At 40.2% G+C, this 16,766-nt stretch overlaps 2 protein-coding genes across 5 annotated transcripts; one reads left to right on the plus strand and one right to left on the minus strand.

Annotated features, from left to right (window-relative positions):
- Positions 1 to 558: 558 nt before the first annotated feature.
- Positions 559 to 11,992, minus strand: nadkb (NAD kinase b). Of its 3 annotated transcripts, none has more exons than XM_071490471.1 (12): positions 11,899 to 11,992; positions 9,691 to 9,984; positions 9,498 to 9,581; positions 8,725 to 8,854; positions 7,508 to 7,616; positions 6,619 to 6,704; positions 5,976 to 6,078; positions 5,621 to 5,799; positions 2,879 to 2,978; positions 2,569 to 2,726; positions 1,784 to 1,866; positions 559 to 1,685 (listed from the first exon to the last, which is right to left on the minus strand). In XM_071490471.1, exons 2-12 carry the CDS (start codon positions 9,981 to 9,983, stop codon positions 1,526 to 1,528), a joined length of 1,485 nt encoding a protein of 494 aa, XP_071346572.1. In that variant the 5' UTR covers position 9,984; positions 11,899 to 11,992; the 3' UTR covers positions 559 to 1,525. The 3 variants fall into 3 exon arrangements, with proteins under 3 accessions (XP_071346572.1, XP_071346571.1, XP_071346573.1); XM_071490470.1 differs by having other exon boundaries at positions 11,796 to 11,955; XM_071490472.1 differs by having other exon boundaries at positions 11,731 to 11,945.
- Positions 11,993 to 13,033: 1,041 nt separating this feature from the next.
- Positions 13,034 to 16,657, plus strand: gpr160 (G protein-coupled receptor 160). Of its 2 annotated transcripts, XM_071492640.1 has the most exons (3): positions 13,035 to 13,340; positions 13,508 to 13,592; positions 15,167 to 16,657. In XM_071492640.1, the coding sequence occupies exon 3, from the start codon at positions 15,220 to 15,222 to the stop codon at positions 16,114 to 16,116; it is 897 nt and encodes a 298-aa protein (XP_071348741.1). In that variant the 5' UTR covers positions 13,035 to 13,340; positions 13,508 to 13,592; positions 15,167 to 15,219; the 3' UTR covers positions 16,117 to 16,657. The 2 variants fall into 2 exon arrangements, with proteins under 2 accessions (XP_071348742.1, XP_071348741.1); XM_071492641.1 differs by having other exon boundaries at positions 13,034 to 13,592; positions 15,170 to 16,657.
- Positions 16,658 to 16,766: the final 109 nt, after the last annotated feature.

Raw genomic sequence — 16,766 nt, forward strand, 5'->3', positions numbered from 1 at the left:
TCAGGGATATTTCTAGTTGGACAGCAATCAATTGAAGGACAGATAATTCATCTACATGCCAAAAATGTTTCATAGGAAGATAATTCTCAGATCAGTCAATAATGGAAATACTCGTGCTGCATCCCTGGATGGATTATGACTGAAAGAGACACAAAACAACTACAAACAACAACAGCTGTTGTCATTTGATGTCTCTTGGGGGCTTCAGAGGTCGGGGGGGGCATTCAGTAATCTATCAACGGCTGCAGCAGTAAACACTGATTCCTAACTGTAGTTACCTATAAACATATTATGGCTAATAAAGACATTAACAAACAGTTAAAAAATAAACTAACAGTTTTGATAAACGAGTGATTATGTCTTTTTCAGGCAGAAATTCCCAAAATGTGCTTGTTCCTGGTCACTGACAATTTTCAGTTCACATCTTTGGATAATGAACTATTGATTGGACAAAACAAGACATTTGAAAACGTCACTTTCAACTCAACAACATTTTTTGACGATTTATAAAGAAAATATTTGGCGGGGTGACTCAGAAAGTTTGGATTCACACAAAGATCAGACTAAACAGTTTTCGGCACTTTATTTTCTTATTACCGTCTCCTGCAACAGACTGTGAGAGTTTTAACGGTCATGAAAACAACAGCTGTTTTAAGATTCTCCTGTTCCTCCATTTAGTTTTTCTCTGCTACATGCAATCTTTTTGCAGAATTTAAACTGAAACACAAAAGACTTGAAAACAACTTAAAAATGTCAGGACACGTAGACAGTAGGTTCTGAAGGGCTGGGGAGATTGTACAGTATGTTTGTACAACAGAGAACCATCACATTCAGTACTCTTTGGTTGAGTCAGTATTAGAAATAAATTTGAAGTGTGTTACTTTTACCATCTCCCATCTTGAAAATATATAAATATTACATAAATACGACATTAAATAAATTTATCCTAGAATCCTGTATGTACACATTTACATTGAAGTTCAGAAGAAACAGTCCTTTTGCTTAATTTCAGTGTTAACATTGTATTTCTACCTATAATCTCTCAGTCATGCCAGTAGCATCTACATCTTATACACGGATCATCACATTGATGATTAAGTGATTCAAGTCTAAAGAAAACAGTTCTCAGAATATTCATAACGAGCTTTAGGTGATCTCAATCGATCACAGGACTATGCAACCATTTAATTAACAAGGTCTTTTTTTCATTTGCAAGTTGAGAGGCATGCTTTCTCCCTGTAAGCTTTAAAACTGCAGTGTTTATGCACTGGAATGTAATGAGATGACTGACTCAGTGTATAAAATACTGTATATACAGTATGCTCATTGTACATGCTATTCATAGGACTAATGTAACGTTGCTTAGGCTATAGACACACGTGCTCTTACTGTCACAGTTCCAGTGTTTCTGTGACCTCATGGTCGTCTCAGAACAAACCTGATCCCCTCCTTCTCACGCGCTCAGCAGCTGTGGAGAGCCTTGGCTGAAAAGTCTTGAACTGAGGCCAGTCAAAGCAGCGCTGACTCAGTTTTCAGTGTCCGATGAGTCTGAGATGTCTGCCAGTCGCGCCTGCCTCTTGCGCACGTTCCAGTGCAAACACTGAGCCAGGCTTTCGAACCAGTCGTACACCAGGTCATGACAACAGATTGAAGGCACTGGATAACAAGATGTAGTGATCTTGATGCTGTTGGGAGAGAAACAGAAAGCAAATGAATCCCAATCCTAAAATGAGGAAAGAGCAATCTGTAGAAGGATATGCCAGTGACAGTGAATGAGCTTAACCAGTCTCCATGCTGGATCTCCTGTCTCTTCCTGCCGTCAAACGACACCCAGGCTGTGTTCCTGGCATCTGGAGACAAAGTGATCTGTTTTAGGGGAGAAGAGGACAGACGGTGAGTTTCCAAAATGCTAGCAGCTCTGTGAGGTTCTACTTTGGCACAGTGGTGTTTTAGGCTAAAAGCTCATTTAACGTGGTCACTGTGACAATGCTAACAGTATGGTGTTTCATCCAAACAGGCATTAGAGGAAAAGTCAAAGGATCACCCAAATCAGTAAGATCTATCCTCTGGGGACCATGAATTTCCCACACAAGTTTCCAAAGCAATCCATCCAGAAGTTGTTGAGATATTTCGCTCTGGGCCAGAGCAGTGCACTGACTCACTGATGCTGCCATCCCAGGAGCTGTTGTTAGCATGGCTAAAAAAGTGGCAAGGTAAATTTGACAGAAGAGCATGTCTGCTCAAAACACTAGTACCTCATTAGTATGCAAATGTATGTAGCATCTGTTCCATATGGGGTAGCAGTGGTATAAGTGTGAAGTTTCTACTGTGTATTGTTCTTCAGTTATAGTGTCTACAGAGTCACAGAAATGAAGTGAATATCACTGTACCTCAGCAGAATAAACACATATGCTGCTGTTGGGCAGTCAAATGTCAACAGGGATTCATGGACAATGCCCTTAATAACTAAGAGCACTATTTTAGAATTTCAATTAGTTCAACAAAAAACTGTTAGCTTATGTCAGGTGTGTATGAAGAGACTGTCGTGCGCGTTTAATGAGATAATACCATGAGCTCCACCCCAGCAGGGACAACGATGGGCCTGAAAGAGAGCGAGTGTGGGCAGATGGGGGTGACCATGATGGCAGGTACATTGGGGTGGATCATTGAGGCTCCTGCTGCAGCGGCATATGCTGTGCTGCCTGTGGGTGTGGACACAATCACACCTGGAGGACAGAGACAGGGAGGCAGTTTAACATATTCATCAGCCCTATTTGATCCATTTCTATAATTCCTTCACTCTCCATGTTATATATTGTGACCCAATTGCAAAAGAGTGACATCAAATGGCAGGGGACAGGTGTATGTCTGTCCTTACCGTCGCCCTGCACTGAAGTGATGAGTCGTCCATCAAGGTACAAGTCCACATTGGACAGGTAAGAAGATGGACCTCGATCCACCACCACCTCATTCAACACCTGTGTGACACACAGACCACAGTTAAGGTCAGAAAATATCTTGACTATGACTAAAGTCTTCCAGTGTGATGTTTCCATAGTTTTTAATCTGAATCAGTCGATCTATCAAATACACTTAATCATGTTCACTGAATCCTGTTTGGGAGTATTAAGGCTTCAATCACACTCATGATCACTGACTTATGGCCACAGAAATCAAATATGTTACTGCAGTGCCACCTATAGACCAAATATAAATGTTTTGATGTGTTTATGTATGTATACAGTGTAACATGTGCACTAAATGTACATGCAGGCTTCTAAATACAGCAAAATTGACAAAAGTTTCTTAACTTTTAATACCCACATGGTGGCGCAATCGCCACCAAAAACTAAGCTAGTTTGTCCTTGGTCCTGGCCTAAATATGGGCCAAAATTGCACTGGTATATCTTAAGTACTTTTTGAGATATCCAGCCAATAAACAAACAAGCAAAGATAATGAAAACAAAAGCTTTGTGGTGGGAGATGATTAAGATAAAATAACCCATTCTCTGGAATACAAAAGGGGCAGTCTTCAACATGTAATCCTCTTTCATAAACAGCAAATGTGAGACTAATTCTATATCAATGCAATTCAATAAAAATAATAAATCAGCAGACGCAGTAAAACCACACATTACACGAGGAAACTACAAGCAGAGAAAAACGCTGGTGTGCAGACAGGCAGCATACAGATCATGTTCCACACTTCAGTCAGTCACACAAAACACTGCAGCGCTGAGCAGTGATGTCTGGCAGATGTACTGACGTCAGTTGAGCACAATGCAAACATCCTGCTGGACACAGCAGACGTGATGTAATGTGAGGTCAAAATCTGGTTCAGAGACCAGAACAATCCATCACTGTCTTTTATCGATGAGACGAAAAACCCCAGGGAGAGAGGAAAGAGAGGAGAGCTGCACTGAAAATGACAAACTGCCGCACTCTGTGTGTGTGTGTGTGTGTGTGTGTGACTGCAGCAGCGTGGCACGTTGTTTAGTTAGAGTGTGTCAGACCAAGAGCGTCAGACCTCATTAAATACTGACTGCACTGTTGACGCCACGGTCTCCATGGCAACTGGCTCAACAGAACTTCACAACATCCGACTTTGTCTCCCATATCAACTTTATTATGACTGTCGCCACGGCAACCCAGCTGATGCTCGCTCTTGCTGAGCTGTACACATGTACGCACACACAAACACACCTGGGATGAAATACACACACACACACACACACACACACACACACACACACACACACACACGCACACACACACACACAGTCGGCCTTCATCATGTTTATGGAGATTACAGCATCATCTGAAGGGTGTGATGATCAGGAATTATAAAGAGGACAAAATGCACCCACACAAGCTTCTGTTTGACCAAATGTTTCCATGAACTATGGAACCAGGGGAATTCAAGTCCTCTTTATACACCCCTGTTAGCATTTCCACGGCATCTGCAGAACAGTCAGGCAAATCAGTTCAACAACTGATTAAAAAAATGACAGTATTTGAGACGCAGTTTTCACACAATTTTAGCTACCACCATCGTCCGCAAATCAACTGACATTTTTACTGTTTCCATCTCTTTACATGTTCTTTTCTATCTTGAACAAACTTCAGTTTTTACACTTCAACTGACACTTCAAGCTCTTTCAGAACTCAGGTCTTCACCTTTGAACTACAAAAAACATTCTTCAGCTCTTCTAACTCACATATTTCACCTTTCCTACACTTTAAACATCTGCTTTCAGCCGACACTTTCTCTGACATAAGGTTTCAGTTCAGTTTGTCTTATCTGTCTTTTAAGACGTCCACCAACATTTCATCTTAATTCATCACCTACACTTTATTCAACTGACATTTTATCTCTTATCAGTGCTTGTGTTTAAATTGACCTGTCAACTTCTTTCAGCACTTGAACCACTTTAACTGCCATTTCAGTTTGTTTTAGTGCTTGTCTTTGAATTTCAAAAGTTCCAACTGCAAAATTTCAGCATGAATTGTTTTCAGAAAATGTAGCTTCTTCTAGTTTATTTCTCCTTTCGTATGTAACTGCAATGAATCAGCAAGTGAACATTTGTTTCTCTGGTTTAGTTGTGTTCTCAACTCAGAGACAATATATTTGTTTTAAACAACAAACTTTATCATAAATGTTGCCCAAATATTGACTCTAGCAGCACTTGGTGCTGCCTTATTGTGTGAATAAAGCTGTACACAGCTTGTAGCAGCCATGGGTTTGTGTTTCAACCAATCAGCAAACTCCACCCTAATAGTTTGTGGGCCATCAGAAAGCACTGCCTCAGAGGAGGAACTGGCTCCCAAGTTTCTAAAAAGGCTCCTGTCTCCAGTGGACACTGACTGCAACCTGTAATTTTATCTGCTTTGTGTACTTTTTAGCTGCAGAATCACTGGTCTGGTGACCTCTCAACTAGTGTTCAAATAATCAGCAAATGACCACTATTACACCTCAACAACAACAAAGTAAACTCTCAAGGACTTTTTAAATTGAAACATCTACAAAACCAAGCATATTTGATGTTAATAGTCATTCCAGTGGCTTATTGGCTCACTGACCTCATCAGTACCCCCACCACCTGGACACCTCTGTGCTCACCTGTAGCTGCAGGGTGACCTTGCCGGCCTCACTGTTAGTGTGTCCGTGATGAAGGAGTCCGTTGTGCTCCGGTTGCTGCTGCGGTGGCTCTCGGTTGTACGCCTGCTGGCCTGTTCTCTGAAGCATGTCCTTCACCACCTTCACCTTCAGACGACTGCGCAGAGTGATGGCTGCGTTGCCTGAAAACCCACGTGCAGATGAACAAGTTAACACAAAAGTGAAGGTGATCTGTTTCTAGGTTTTACCTTTCAGGAGAGAATGAGTTTGAAGAGTTTATATTTATATACATTTACATGAAAAAGACAGTTACAACAGTTAACATTAGACCATCATTTCATATGAAGCTGCACTCTACCTTCAAATACTTTGGCCACCTCAGTCTTGTATGACTCAAACTTGAAGGGCGTCAGGAAGCCCAGGGAGCCGAGGTGAAACGCCATAACTGGAGGAACGCTGCCCTACAGAAAAGAAAAACCTCAGTCTGACTGGCTCTGGTGGATTTACCCTTCTCACCCCTGTCAGAACACTTCTCGTCACCTGTAAACTTATCTGTTTACTAAACTACATGAAGTACATGACATTAGGACCATCAGTATAGATTTGGTGTTACTAAAAAGTTTTGTGTCATATACTTTTCTTTAAAATCTGTAATGGTATATCCTATAGTTTAAATCCTATAAACAAAATATTCAGAGGCACAGATAATCTCTCTTATTTCATTTATATTTATTTATGTTTGATCTTCAAATAAGCAAAAGTTCAGCAATCTATGTGACAAAGCTGACAATAGTTATCACCACTACAAATTATTCTAATAAGTTTCACTGAATTTCCTGGATTGAAATATCTTCTGACTGTCCATGACTCCACCTGCTTCACAAGACCAGGGTTCTTGTACAAGTATGTTTTAAGATTTACTTTTTAAAAATAGACAAAGGGTAAAAGCAAGAAAGTAAACCTAGGAAACTTGGACGATCAACCAATTACAGTGTGATTACCTGGAAAAGAGACGAGGCATAGAGCAGAGTCCCATCTCCACCCAGACAGATGATCAGGTCTATGCAGTCAGAGATGTCATCATAACCTGCAGGTGGATAAAAAAAAACACTGCTATTAAATCACTTACAACATTTTACTTAATTCAAACTGTGGCAGCAAAACAGTCGCATTTCTCCTCTTTCAGAAGGCCCTAAAGTCCTAAAAGCTCACCATGGGAGCACCTGAGGACCTGGCCAAGTATGAAGATTTTTGAGAAAACAGCCGCCATATGTGGTGAGTAATTCATCCAAAAAGATCAAATATACCAGGTTTTGAGGAAACATGTTCTATCTCCAGGAGCATCTGCTTGTTTCATCCTTCAAGCTATTATTTGAAAACAACTACAAATACGGCTATTTTACACAGCAATGGATACAACATAAAAAATTTTAAAAAACACTACAACATATTTTCTGTCGTTATAATGTGATCTAAACTGAATTTTGGCTGTAATCAAGCACAAGAAAGGATGTCCTGGTATCTTTCTTCAGCATTCCCTTTTTGTGAGACCTAGTTTTACTCCTTTTTTTAGGAGACCTACTGAACTTCTGGCAACACTACACTCCCCTTACAGCTTTTGTTACTGGTTATTTTGCACATTAAGTCTAAACATGTAAAACTATGAGCTTATATCAATTAAAAGGTGATGATATGTCACTGTTGAGTGCCCAAAAAATACACAGAATTTGTGTATATGTATTTGTTTTGTTGTTAGGTTCAAATACCAACAGTCTCTCTCCAGAATCACTTACTGAACTTTTCAGTAAAACTTTTTGCATAACTTTTACTTTTGACAGCATATTTCAGATCATAGTATTTTTTATCTCATTGAAGGATATTATCCCTCACCCTCCCTGAAGGTGCAGAGCTGGTTGCGTATGGAGCCGAAGGCTTCGTCCTTCAACAGCGTAGCATCATCTGCGACCCTGCGTTCCACATACACCATCATCTGCTTCTCCTGATACACACAGACATGCTTTAGTGACAACAGCCAAAACACACACAGACATCTCTCAAAGGAGTGCTTTCCAAGATAAAGTTGAGCATATGCCAAACACGTGTAGTTTAAAATGACAGTGTTTGTATAGAATGCAAATGTGTGTGTGTTTATTGGCCAACTGTGGCCACATGTGGTTGTCATAGCTGCATTTGACCAGACTGTAACCTTCACCTACATGTGTCTGGACCATTTCCTGTGTTCTACCACAGTGGACAATCTGTTCTTTGACACAGAATGAGGTTAATGTGGGACGGTGCATTATGAAAGGTACGAACTGTTCACCAAATATAAACCAGGAGTTGTGCCCCTGATAAAACCAAACACAAATATAGTAGCCTGGCATTGCTCTCAAATTGACTGACAGGGTAGACTAACACAGGAAAACAACAAAATCTAAATTTGTAATGTTTTCTGATGCTGTAAAAAGCTTGTCTACATCAGTTCTGTTGGTAAACATGGGAGGAGACAGGCCTAAATTTAGATTTTTCCATCAGTAGCTCAAACTTGAATTATGGATGTGAATACACCTCATATTTATATTGTCAAAAGATCAGATTTGAATCAGGTTTGGCCTTGAAAAGTCTGCACACCATGACTTATTCAAAAAATATTATTCAATGCACAGACATGTCAGGCATAACTCTTCCTTGGTGTGATAACATGTAGGAATTAGACTGATAAGTCAACAAGATACATCTGCCATTGCAACCAACAGGAACAAAAAGGCCTTAAAAAAATCACAATAATAGCTGGCTGCGTTCCTTCCACATTTAGGCACATTGAGCACGTCTATGCCATAAATCAGAGGTGGTTAAGAGTATTTTTATGGTCATTACAATGCAGAGCAACTGCATATTTTATGTTCATCTTGTGAACAAGACATTTATGTTCAAAAATCCTTCTCTTTAGTGCCTGTTTGGATTTACCAACACAAATACATTTGCACAGATATCAATATATACAAATCAATTTCCCACAATGAAAACGTCCTCCTTACACAATAACTTCATAAAACATTTACATTCTAAATCATCTAAAATATCAATCACACAGTATATCACCGTACCTCCACTAGAAACCTGCAGAGCTCTTTGAAAGGTTCAACCAAGCTCTCATCTCTGATTTTCCTGATGACAAGCACATTGACTGGAGGTTTATTCCAGGTGAGCCGCTGGCTGGCCGGGTCCTGGATATGCCTGGAAGACAAATACAAACAATCAAACAAATACAAACACATAAATATAGATCAAAAAGGTGGAATAAACATGATGCAGAATATAGAGATAATTATTACATAATCAGTGTCTTGAGCCTTTGGTTAGGTTAGTTGGATCCTGACAGTCTCCGAGTAAAGTCAAATGCCACCATGATACCACATCTTACCATGGCTTCTTAATCAAATGAAGCTTTCTCTACACTGCACTAACAGCTGAAGTCATTCATTAACTGTTATGACACTTTGATGTTACATCTGTGTGAGTGAGGTCCAAATTCCAAACACCAGAATATATAAAAAAAAACAACCTCTCTTTCTCTACTTTACCGTTTGTCTATCTCCTGTGTGTGGTGGATGACAGGCATATTGTAGATGGATTTGTCAGTGTGTGTGTGTTTTCAGATGAAGTTCAAGGAAAAACTCTGAGATCAGCTGAAAATAAGCATCTGTGGTCTGTTCAGGGAACCATCCCATTGCATGCAACATCCAATCACAGCATTCATATTTTATCTTATCTCACACAGTTACACAAGCTTTTCTGTGTCAATGTCCCCAGCAAACTGAGTATACTCTCACCAGTTTGTACACACAAAGTTCGACTCATTCAGCACCCTCATGCTTACATGACTGAAGTTGGGTTGGGAAGAATACAGGCTTTGGGTCCGAAGTGAGTGGCTGGATACGGTCCATGTAGAAAGTGTGCTCTCCTGTGAGGGGGAGAAAAAAAAGAGGAGTCAAGACACTATCACCTCATGTCCAGGGCAGCAGAGTTGCGCCAGTGGAACGGCAGACCAGCTGGCAACCTGCAGTGCAAACCTCTTAGGTGAGCTTTCCGCTGTGTCGCTCGCCGACCCAGAGGGCTCCAAGTGCTCGTGTTGGCCTGGCAACCTCCGTCGCTCAATCTCCCTGAGCAGCTGTTCATGACCATCCCCCCGTCGCTGAGACCTCTTCCCCTCCCGCCGTCTCCTTGGTGACTTGGACAGGTGCCCCCTGTACTTGGAGGGCCTGGCTGATTCTGACAGCTGACCAGGGGGGCCTGAGGGTCGTGCTATACCTTTGTCCGCCACTGCCAGGGACCCCAAAGACGAGCTGGTCTCTGAATTCTCCATTCTGCAAGGAAGCGATGCAGAAACATCTATAAAAGACTAAATAATAAAATTATAAAACTAATTTAAGAAAAAGTCACAAAGTATCAATCTCTAGGATGACTCTATGAATAAATGAAAATAATTAAGTAGCACTGAAAAAGTTTAGTTCAGTAGTCAGTTGCCAGAAAATTGAGTGCCAACTATTATACTGAATATAAATTATAATAATCAGTGAATTGTTTTAAGTAATTTATGAAGCTAAAATGCCAAACATTTTCTGCTTCCAGGATCTCACATTTGCTGCTTTTCTGTTTAACATCAGTGTGAAATGAATATCCTTCTATTTTGATACTGTTCACACAAAACAAGCATTTTGAAAAAATAACATTAAGCTCTGGAAAATTATACTGGGCAGTTTCATTATTTTCTGACATAATAAAGTAACTACTGAAAGTATAAATATAACATTTGACATGCACATAAACAGATACTTTTCTGGCCCTTAGTCAGCAAGTTTAAGACATTATTTAAGGCTCATGTTAGGATGAGGTGTGTATTTGTCAACTTTGGATTTAATAGAGTAAATATTTAACATTGAAAAAGAATTGATTTATTAATCACTAAGGTTGTTTGAGCCAGTCCTACAGCAAACAGGCTATATTGATCTGATTACACAGTACATTACAAAACGCTGTTACTCAAAGAGGGCTGCAAGTAATTATTTTCATAATCTCTCACTATAGTCTTTATTACACGACTATTTATCTATAAAATGTCAGGAAATGGCAAAAAAAAATTTGAAAAATGCCCTTTGCATTTTTTTTTATGTCCAAGCTGACTTGGAAACCCCAAAGTATTCAGTTAACTATCACAGAAAACTAAAAAAAAAACACAACATTTTTAACATTTAAGAAGGCAAAACCAAAGAATCTGACATTTTTCTTTAAAAATAACTCAAGATGATAAGATAAGATAAGATAAGATAAGATAAGATAGCCTTTATTAAAAGGCGAAAAAGATAAATCAATTATCTAAATAGTGGCTGATGAACTTTCTGTTGATTGGCAATTCATTGCAGTTGTACACTCAAACAAGTGATCTGACCTGAATCAATCGGCGACCTGACCTTTAAAACTTATGCAATCTAATAAAACATCCAGCAATAAATCCTCCCTCATGAACGATGGAATATTAAGTTTTTATTGAAACTGTGTTAAAGAGGTGTAGATTCAACGTTACTGTCATTTTAGAGGATGTAGTTTGTGATGCTGTTGAGTTGTATGTCTCTGTTATTTAACCTTCCCTCCTTGATTTGAATTGGGTGGACAGAATAATAGAAACACCTGTTTGTATAACGCAAAATAATCATACACTTCAAATCAACACGTCTAAAACAGTTTCAACACAAACTGAACAAACTATTACCAGCATGAGGGAGGGTTTATTGCAGGTCTGTTATGGTAGACTACGTTAGTTTTAGCTAGCTGAACCTTGTAAACTGATAAATTAGTGTACATCATGCCAAGGTCTGCAACTTTCTATTCAGCATTACATTCACAACAGTTGGCTGAAGTTACAGGATAATTCATTGTTTCTGTCTTGTAATGATTATCATTGACCTTGAGTGAGGTAACTGTGTTTGTATAGCACACTACTTGTAGGGCAAGCAGCAGCTAAATGACATAAAAACAAGAGAATTAAAAGTCAGAAGTGAGTTGGTCTGCCTGTCAGATGTGAGAACCGTTGATGTGTTGACAGCTAACGTTACCTAGCAATAGCTAACCGGCTAACCGCTCTGAATCCACGGTGAACTGAACGAAAGGAAGCCCTTACTGTATTACAAAGGCGTAAACAAGCTCATATCGACACTGGACGCTGCCAAGGCTGAGTTTAAAGGCAGACACTGCCGTCAAAGTGAACTATTACAAAACCGTACATGGCCGGGGAGGGAGGCGATGTTTCCGTTGAGACGTTCAGGGGCGTCACTGTGCGCACCTCTCTGCGCACCTCTCTGCGCACCTCTCTGCGCAGGAACGGTGCTCAGCTTCCGGCACAGCGCCATGTTTGACCCGTGTGGTCGGATACAGAGCTGCAGCCACAGTGCGACCAGCAGGCTCCGGGGGGAGGGCAGTGTTGAAAAAAGTCAGGGATACGCCTCATAAGCATGGGAGTGTCGTTCTATGAACAAGGTGAAATACCAAGTGCTGAAATGCTGGTGGGCCACTTAGGTGCAGCGGAGGAAAACAAAAAAATGTGAATGTGAATTAAAAGGGGAAAAAATGCACACAAGCAGAATGAAAGTGCAGAAAGTGCAGCGTCCTGTCAATTGTTTTGTAAATTACAAGCAAAGAAAAATAATCACTGTAATATTGAGTGCTGTTTTTCAAATGTCTGGACTACTTTATGCCATTAACTTTGCTTTTTTTTCTCTCTCTCTCCTGCAGTTTGTGCTTCTCCTCTCTCTCCCTCTCTCTGTCCTCATTCTGCAGGTCTCTCTGCCTCGGGAGCAGCAGGATCCAGATCCACCACTACTCATCATTACTATTAGCCACTGTTATCTGTCACCATTATTGATAACACCATTACCTACACAGCTGTTCCTGGTCCCCCCCCCCCCCCCCCCCCCTTGTTTATCTCCTCCTAAACCCAACCGGTCGAGGCAGACCCCCCCCCACCCTGAGCCCGGTTCTGTTGGAGGTTTCTTCCTGTTAAAAGGGAGTTTTTCCTCCCCCCTGTCGCCAAGCGCTTGCTCGTTGTGGGAACTGTTGGGTTTTTCTCTGTAACAAAGTAAGGTCTCGACCTTTCCCTGTGAAGTGCCTCAAGATAATGTATATTATGATTTGGCGCTATAGAAATAAATTGAATTGAAATTGAATTGAATTGTTTTTGTAACCAAAAGTGTACTAAATGTTGGAAAAGCCCTCCAGTCCTATTCTTTTCACTCTATGGGCACTTATTTAGTTTTATCAAATGCAAAACTTATACTTACTTACTATCTGTTCATTTAGATAAATTAAATGGGGAAAGATAGACCTATAGTCTTTCAGCATAGGAGGGACTGTTGCATTAGAAGGCATTAGTTTTAGCTCAGTGTTCCTAATAATTCGATAATTGAGTGTATGTTTGAACTACAATTACTGCAGTCTCATGGTCTTCAAAACACATTTGCACAAAAGTTAAATACCAAGAACCAGTCACATCCTACAACCACAACTAATCTGTATTTGTTTAAACTCCACCCCATGTTCAAATGAAAGCTGTTGGGCAGGTTTGCCCTCAAGCCTTATTGACACAAAGGCTGTTTTCAGTAGCAGTTTTTGTTAAGTCTAGCTAACAAAATTACTTGGTAAGGTTTAGGAAAGAAGATCACCATTTGGGGTAAAATAGGCCCTTTCTCAATGTAAACCTGGCAGAAACCTTGAAGGAAAATTACTCCCATGTGTGAACAACAACAGATCAACTTCCTTGTTCAGAGCTGATGCATGTGCTGTTTCACAACCTCTGTTCAAACTACGACTTCAAAACAAAAGCTTTTTGTTTCACAGACGCTGGATCCGGCAGAGCTGATCATTTCCAAGAGGAAACAGAAAGAGACACTGCATTTAATCCCAGATGACTGCATTCACACAGGTAATAAACCCAAGGGTAGATTGTTACATGTGTTTTCTTTGCACAGCCTGTCTTGTCTCATTGAGTGTTGTGGTCACACTGTTGGGAAAGTCTTTGCACCTCTGGAACATTTCTTAATGGATTTTCTTCATAAGTAAGGGCATAGGAAGAAGTATAAAAATACAAAGCACTTACACTTCTTAATGAATACATACATTTGCATTAGTTCTCGCTGTGAAAATTCCATTGTAACAGTTTGAAAACTGAGACTTGTGTTTTCTTGTGTTAATATTTGGTCAGTGTCAGCTTCCTGGTTAGCCTGGTTACCTGTTTGTTGATAATAGAGCAGCAGGAGCAGTAGCAGAGGCAGAGGTGTAGTGCAGTATGACTGCAGAATTAGGCATGAGAGATTTTCATTGCATGAATTAATAATAATGTTTCACTCTGTAGAGACTCAGGGAGAACAGCTCAGTTATTTATGCATCAGACACAGACAATGATCTGCTGCATACTCAAAAAGAATAGAGTCATTTTGCCAAAAGGCTCATTGACTTTCAAAAAAAATTCATTGCTGCCACCATCCTTCGCGAATATCAGTGAGAGCTGTAGCCAGGGGTTCAAGCAGCTTCCAGCACTTAATTTGTCCAGAGGTTAAAAACACTGTAAATAATTTATTTTATAGTGATCTTGATATTTTTATATGTTTAATTCATTTAACTTGTGGTTGAAGTATTTACAGTACAACAGAACTGAGTAAAGTTGACGACTGTTTGGAAAAGCAGAAGTGAAACATTTATAGAGACATTCTACATGACTGCCCTTCGGCAAAAAATGCGTGCGTTTGATCTGCCTGGACTCAAGGTGCTCCCAGATAGCTCAGCTTTTGCTTAGGTTATTTTGGCTGCTTTCACCTCAAACACCTAGCGAGACACTTGCCTTTTCTGCTGCAAGCATTAACTAGAAAACGGCTTTAAAAAGCAAAGAAGAGCCTGGTTACTATGGGAAACTGTCTCTCAGTCTCTAAGTTGTGAGCAGTAAAAAGCTGTAGAAACATGGCTGTGTTGAAACTCGCTGATGCAGAAGCTCTGGGTTCAGACTACAACTGCAACAATTAGTTGAGAAATCAACTACTCAAGTGACAGAAAATTATTTTGATTGACTATTTCAATAATCAAATCAAAGTTTTAGTCATTTCCTTTACCAAAAATGCCCAATATTTGCTAGTTCCAGTGAGAATTTCATGCAGTTTATTCACTATGTTGTCACATTTTATAGACAAAATAATGATTCAATCAGTCAAAATGATAATGATTAATTATAAAAATGTATTAAGAAATAATGAATGAAATTACAATCATAATAATAATGGGGTGGTGGTGGGGGGATGGGGCATATTGTTTTTATTGCTTTTATTCTGTAAAGCACTTTGTGTTATATCATTTGCGTGAAAAGTGCTATCCAAATAAAGTCTGATTGATTGAGTGATTGATTGATTGATTCATTCGTTCATTTGTTCATTCTAAATACTTAAGACTTGAAATTAGTAATAAGTGGCTTCAGCGCTTTTATCCAAAAATACTGTCTCCCCCCTCCAGCAGCAGCAACAGAGTCTCCATAATGGTCCGCAGCCGATAGCGTGAAACACACCATGAATATCTCCATCCCCTCCATCCTGCTCGGTCTGGGATGGAAATGTCTGCTCAACTGGGCCCTGGTGTTTCTCCAGAGGAACCACATCTGCAGAAGCTTTTTGGGGGTTTTCAGTGTGTCCCTGGCTGTCGTAGAAACGGTCCTGACCCTCATCTTCACCACCATTCACATCCACAGTGATGGACACCTCCTCCTCTTGGGCTTGCAGCTGACCAGATACCACACGTGTTTGCTGGTTCAAATCCTCGGACAAGTCTATAGCGCTCTGCAGTGGCCCGTTGCGGTCGTGGCTAGTTTGGAGCATTTCTGCACCATTTCTCTGCGAGCTGCCGCCTCCAGGGCAAAATGGGTTATCTGCTTACTTGTAACTATCCTCCTATGGTATCTCGCTGCACTCTATGTGTTCCTGCTGTCTGACTTCATTCCTGTCTTGGAGGATATGTCTCACCACCAGATGCACCAGTGCTGGGTCTTCCACACCACTGAGATCCTGCAGATTGTCACACTGCTCTCCTTGACTCTGGGCTGTGTAGCGTTGCATGCTGTCTGCAGCACACGATTATTAAAAAATCATCCTCTGAAAGACCAAATTAAAGACCAAAGTAGAACTCACTCCAGGGGAAGTGTTGTTTGCCAGGTCCTGCATATATTTCTGAACACTTGGGCCCTTTTGCTGATTTTTCTGGCAGTGCTCGTCCTACTACCTGTGGGAATACCTTCATACCTGGGTCTGAATGTTGCCTGGCTCTGCTTCCTCAACAGCTTTCTGATAGCAGTTGTTTTGTGTGTAGTCTGTCCAGCCTCACAGTTAGCACAGGGCTTGGCAGCAGTTCCTCCTGACAGCTTCTGTGAGTGGAGGTTTAAATTTAGCTTGGCTGCAGAGGAAAGAACGTGACTGCACAAATTTAATGTGGGACACATGTAAGAAGAAATTAAATTAGATGATGAAACCTGAATGTCTTGTAGAGAAGATGATTTGTACTTGGGGTGTTTTCTTTCTAGTCTTGATAGTGTTGGCTCTGTGGATGACAGTATCGGTTGGTCAGTCCAACACTTTGGCCCAGACTGAAATATCCCAACAACTATTGGATGAATTGCTATGAAATTTTCAACATTCATTATTCAGTTCTCCAAGGAGATATCTCATAACATTTACAATGCTGCTGACTTTGGTGATGGTGGTGGACTTTGTATGTCTACAACACTTTTTTGAAACTAGTATAAAATGCCTGAAAAAACGTTCCAGGATGACAAAAATGACTTTTCTAAAATGCTTGTTTTGTGCAGACAGTTTAAACTCTTAAATATTCAGTTGACCATTATATGAGAGATAGAAATTTGGGAACTCTTCACATTTAAGAGGCTGGAACTAGATAATCTTGTGCATTTTTCCATGAAAAATTATTCAAACTATTAAATGATAATCAAAATTGTTACTAATTATTGTGATCAGCTAATTGTCTCAAATCTACATATTCATGTTTTTCAAATGACCTGCCCTGGCTCTCAAGGAGGAGGAGTTTTTTTTACCCCTGTCCCTATAAT

This window comes from Trachinotus anak, unplaced genomic scaffold (genome assembly GCF_046630095.1).
Source record: "Trachinotus anak isolate AG129_WGS33_773 ecotype Australia unplaced genomic scaffold, CSIRO_AGI_Tana_v1 ptg000012l, whole genome shotgun sequence".
Lineage (NCBI taxonomy): Eukaryota > Metazoa > Chordata > Actinopteri > Carangiformes > Carangidae > Trachinotus > Trachinotus anak.

Excerpts from the sequence above, each read along its gene's own strand:
- nadkb (XM_071490471.1), bottom strand. The coding sequence starts at position 9,983 with ATGGAGAATTCAGAGACCAGCTCGTCTTTGGGGTCCCTGGCAGTGGCG. Across the intron at positions 7,617-8,724 it reads TCTGCAGGTTTCTAGTGGAG|GAGAAGCAGATGATGGTGTA; the intron begins GTACGGTGATAT and ends TGTGTGTATCAG. Across the intron at positions 2,727-2,878 it reads CACTTCAGTGCAGGGCGACG|GTGTGATTGTGTCCACACCC; the intron begins GTAAGGACAGAC and ends TCTGTCCTCCAG.
- gpr160 (XM_071492641.1), top strand. The coding sequence starts at position 15,220 with ATGAATATCTCCATCCCCTCCATCCTGCTCGGTCTGGGATGGAAATGT.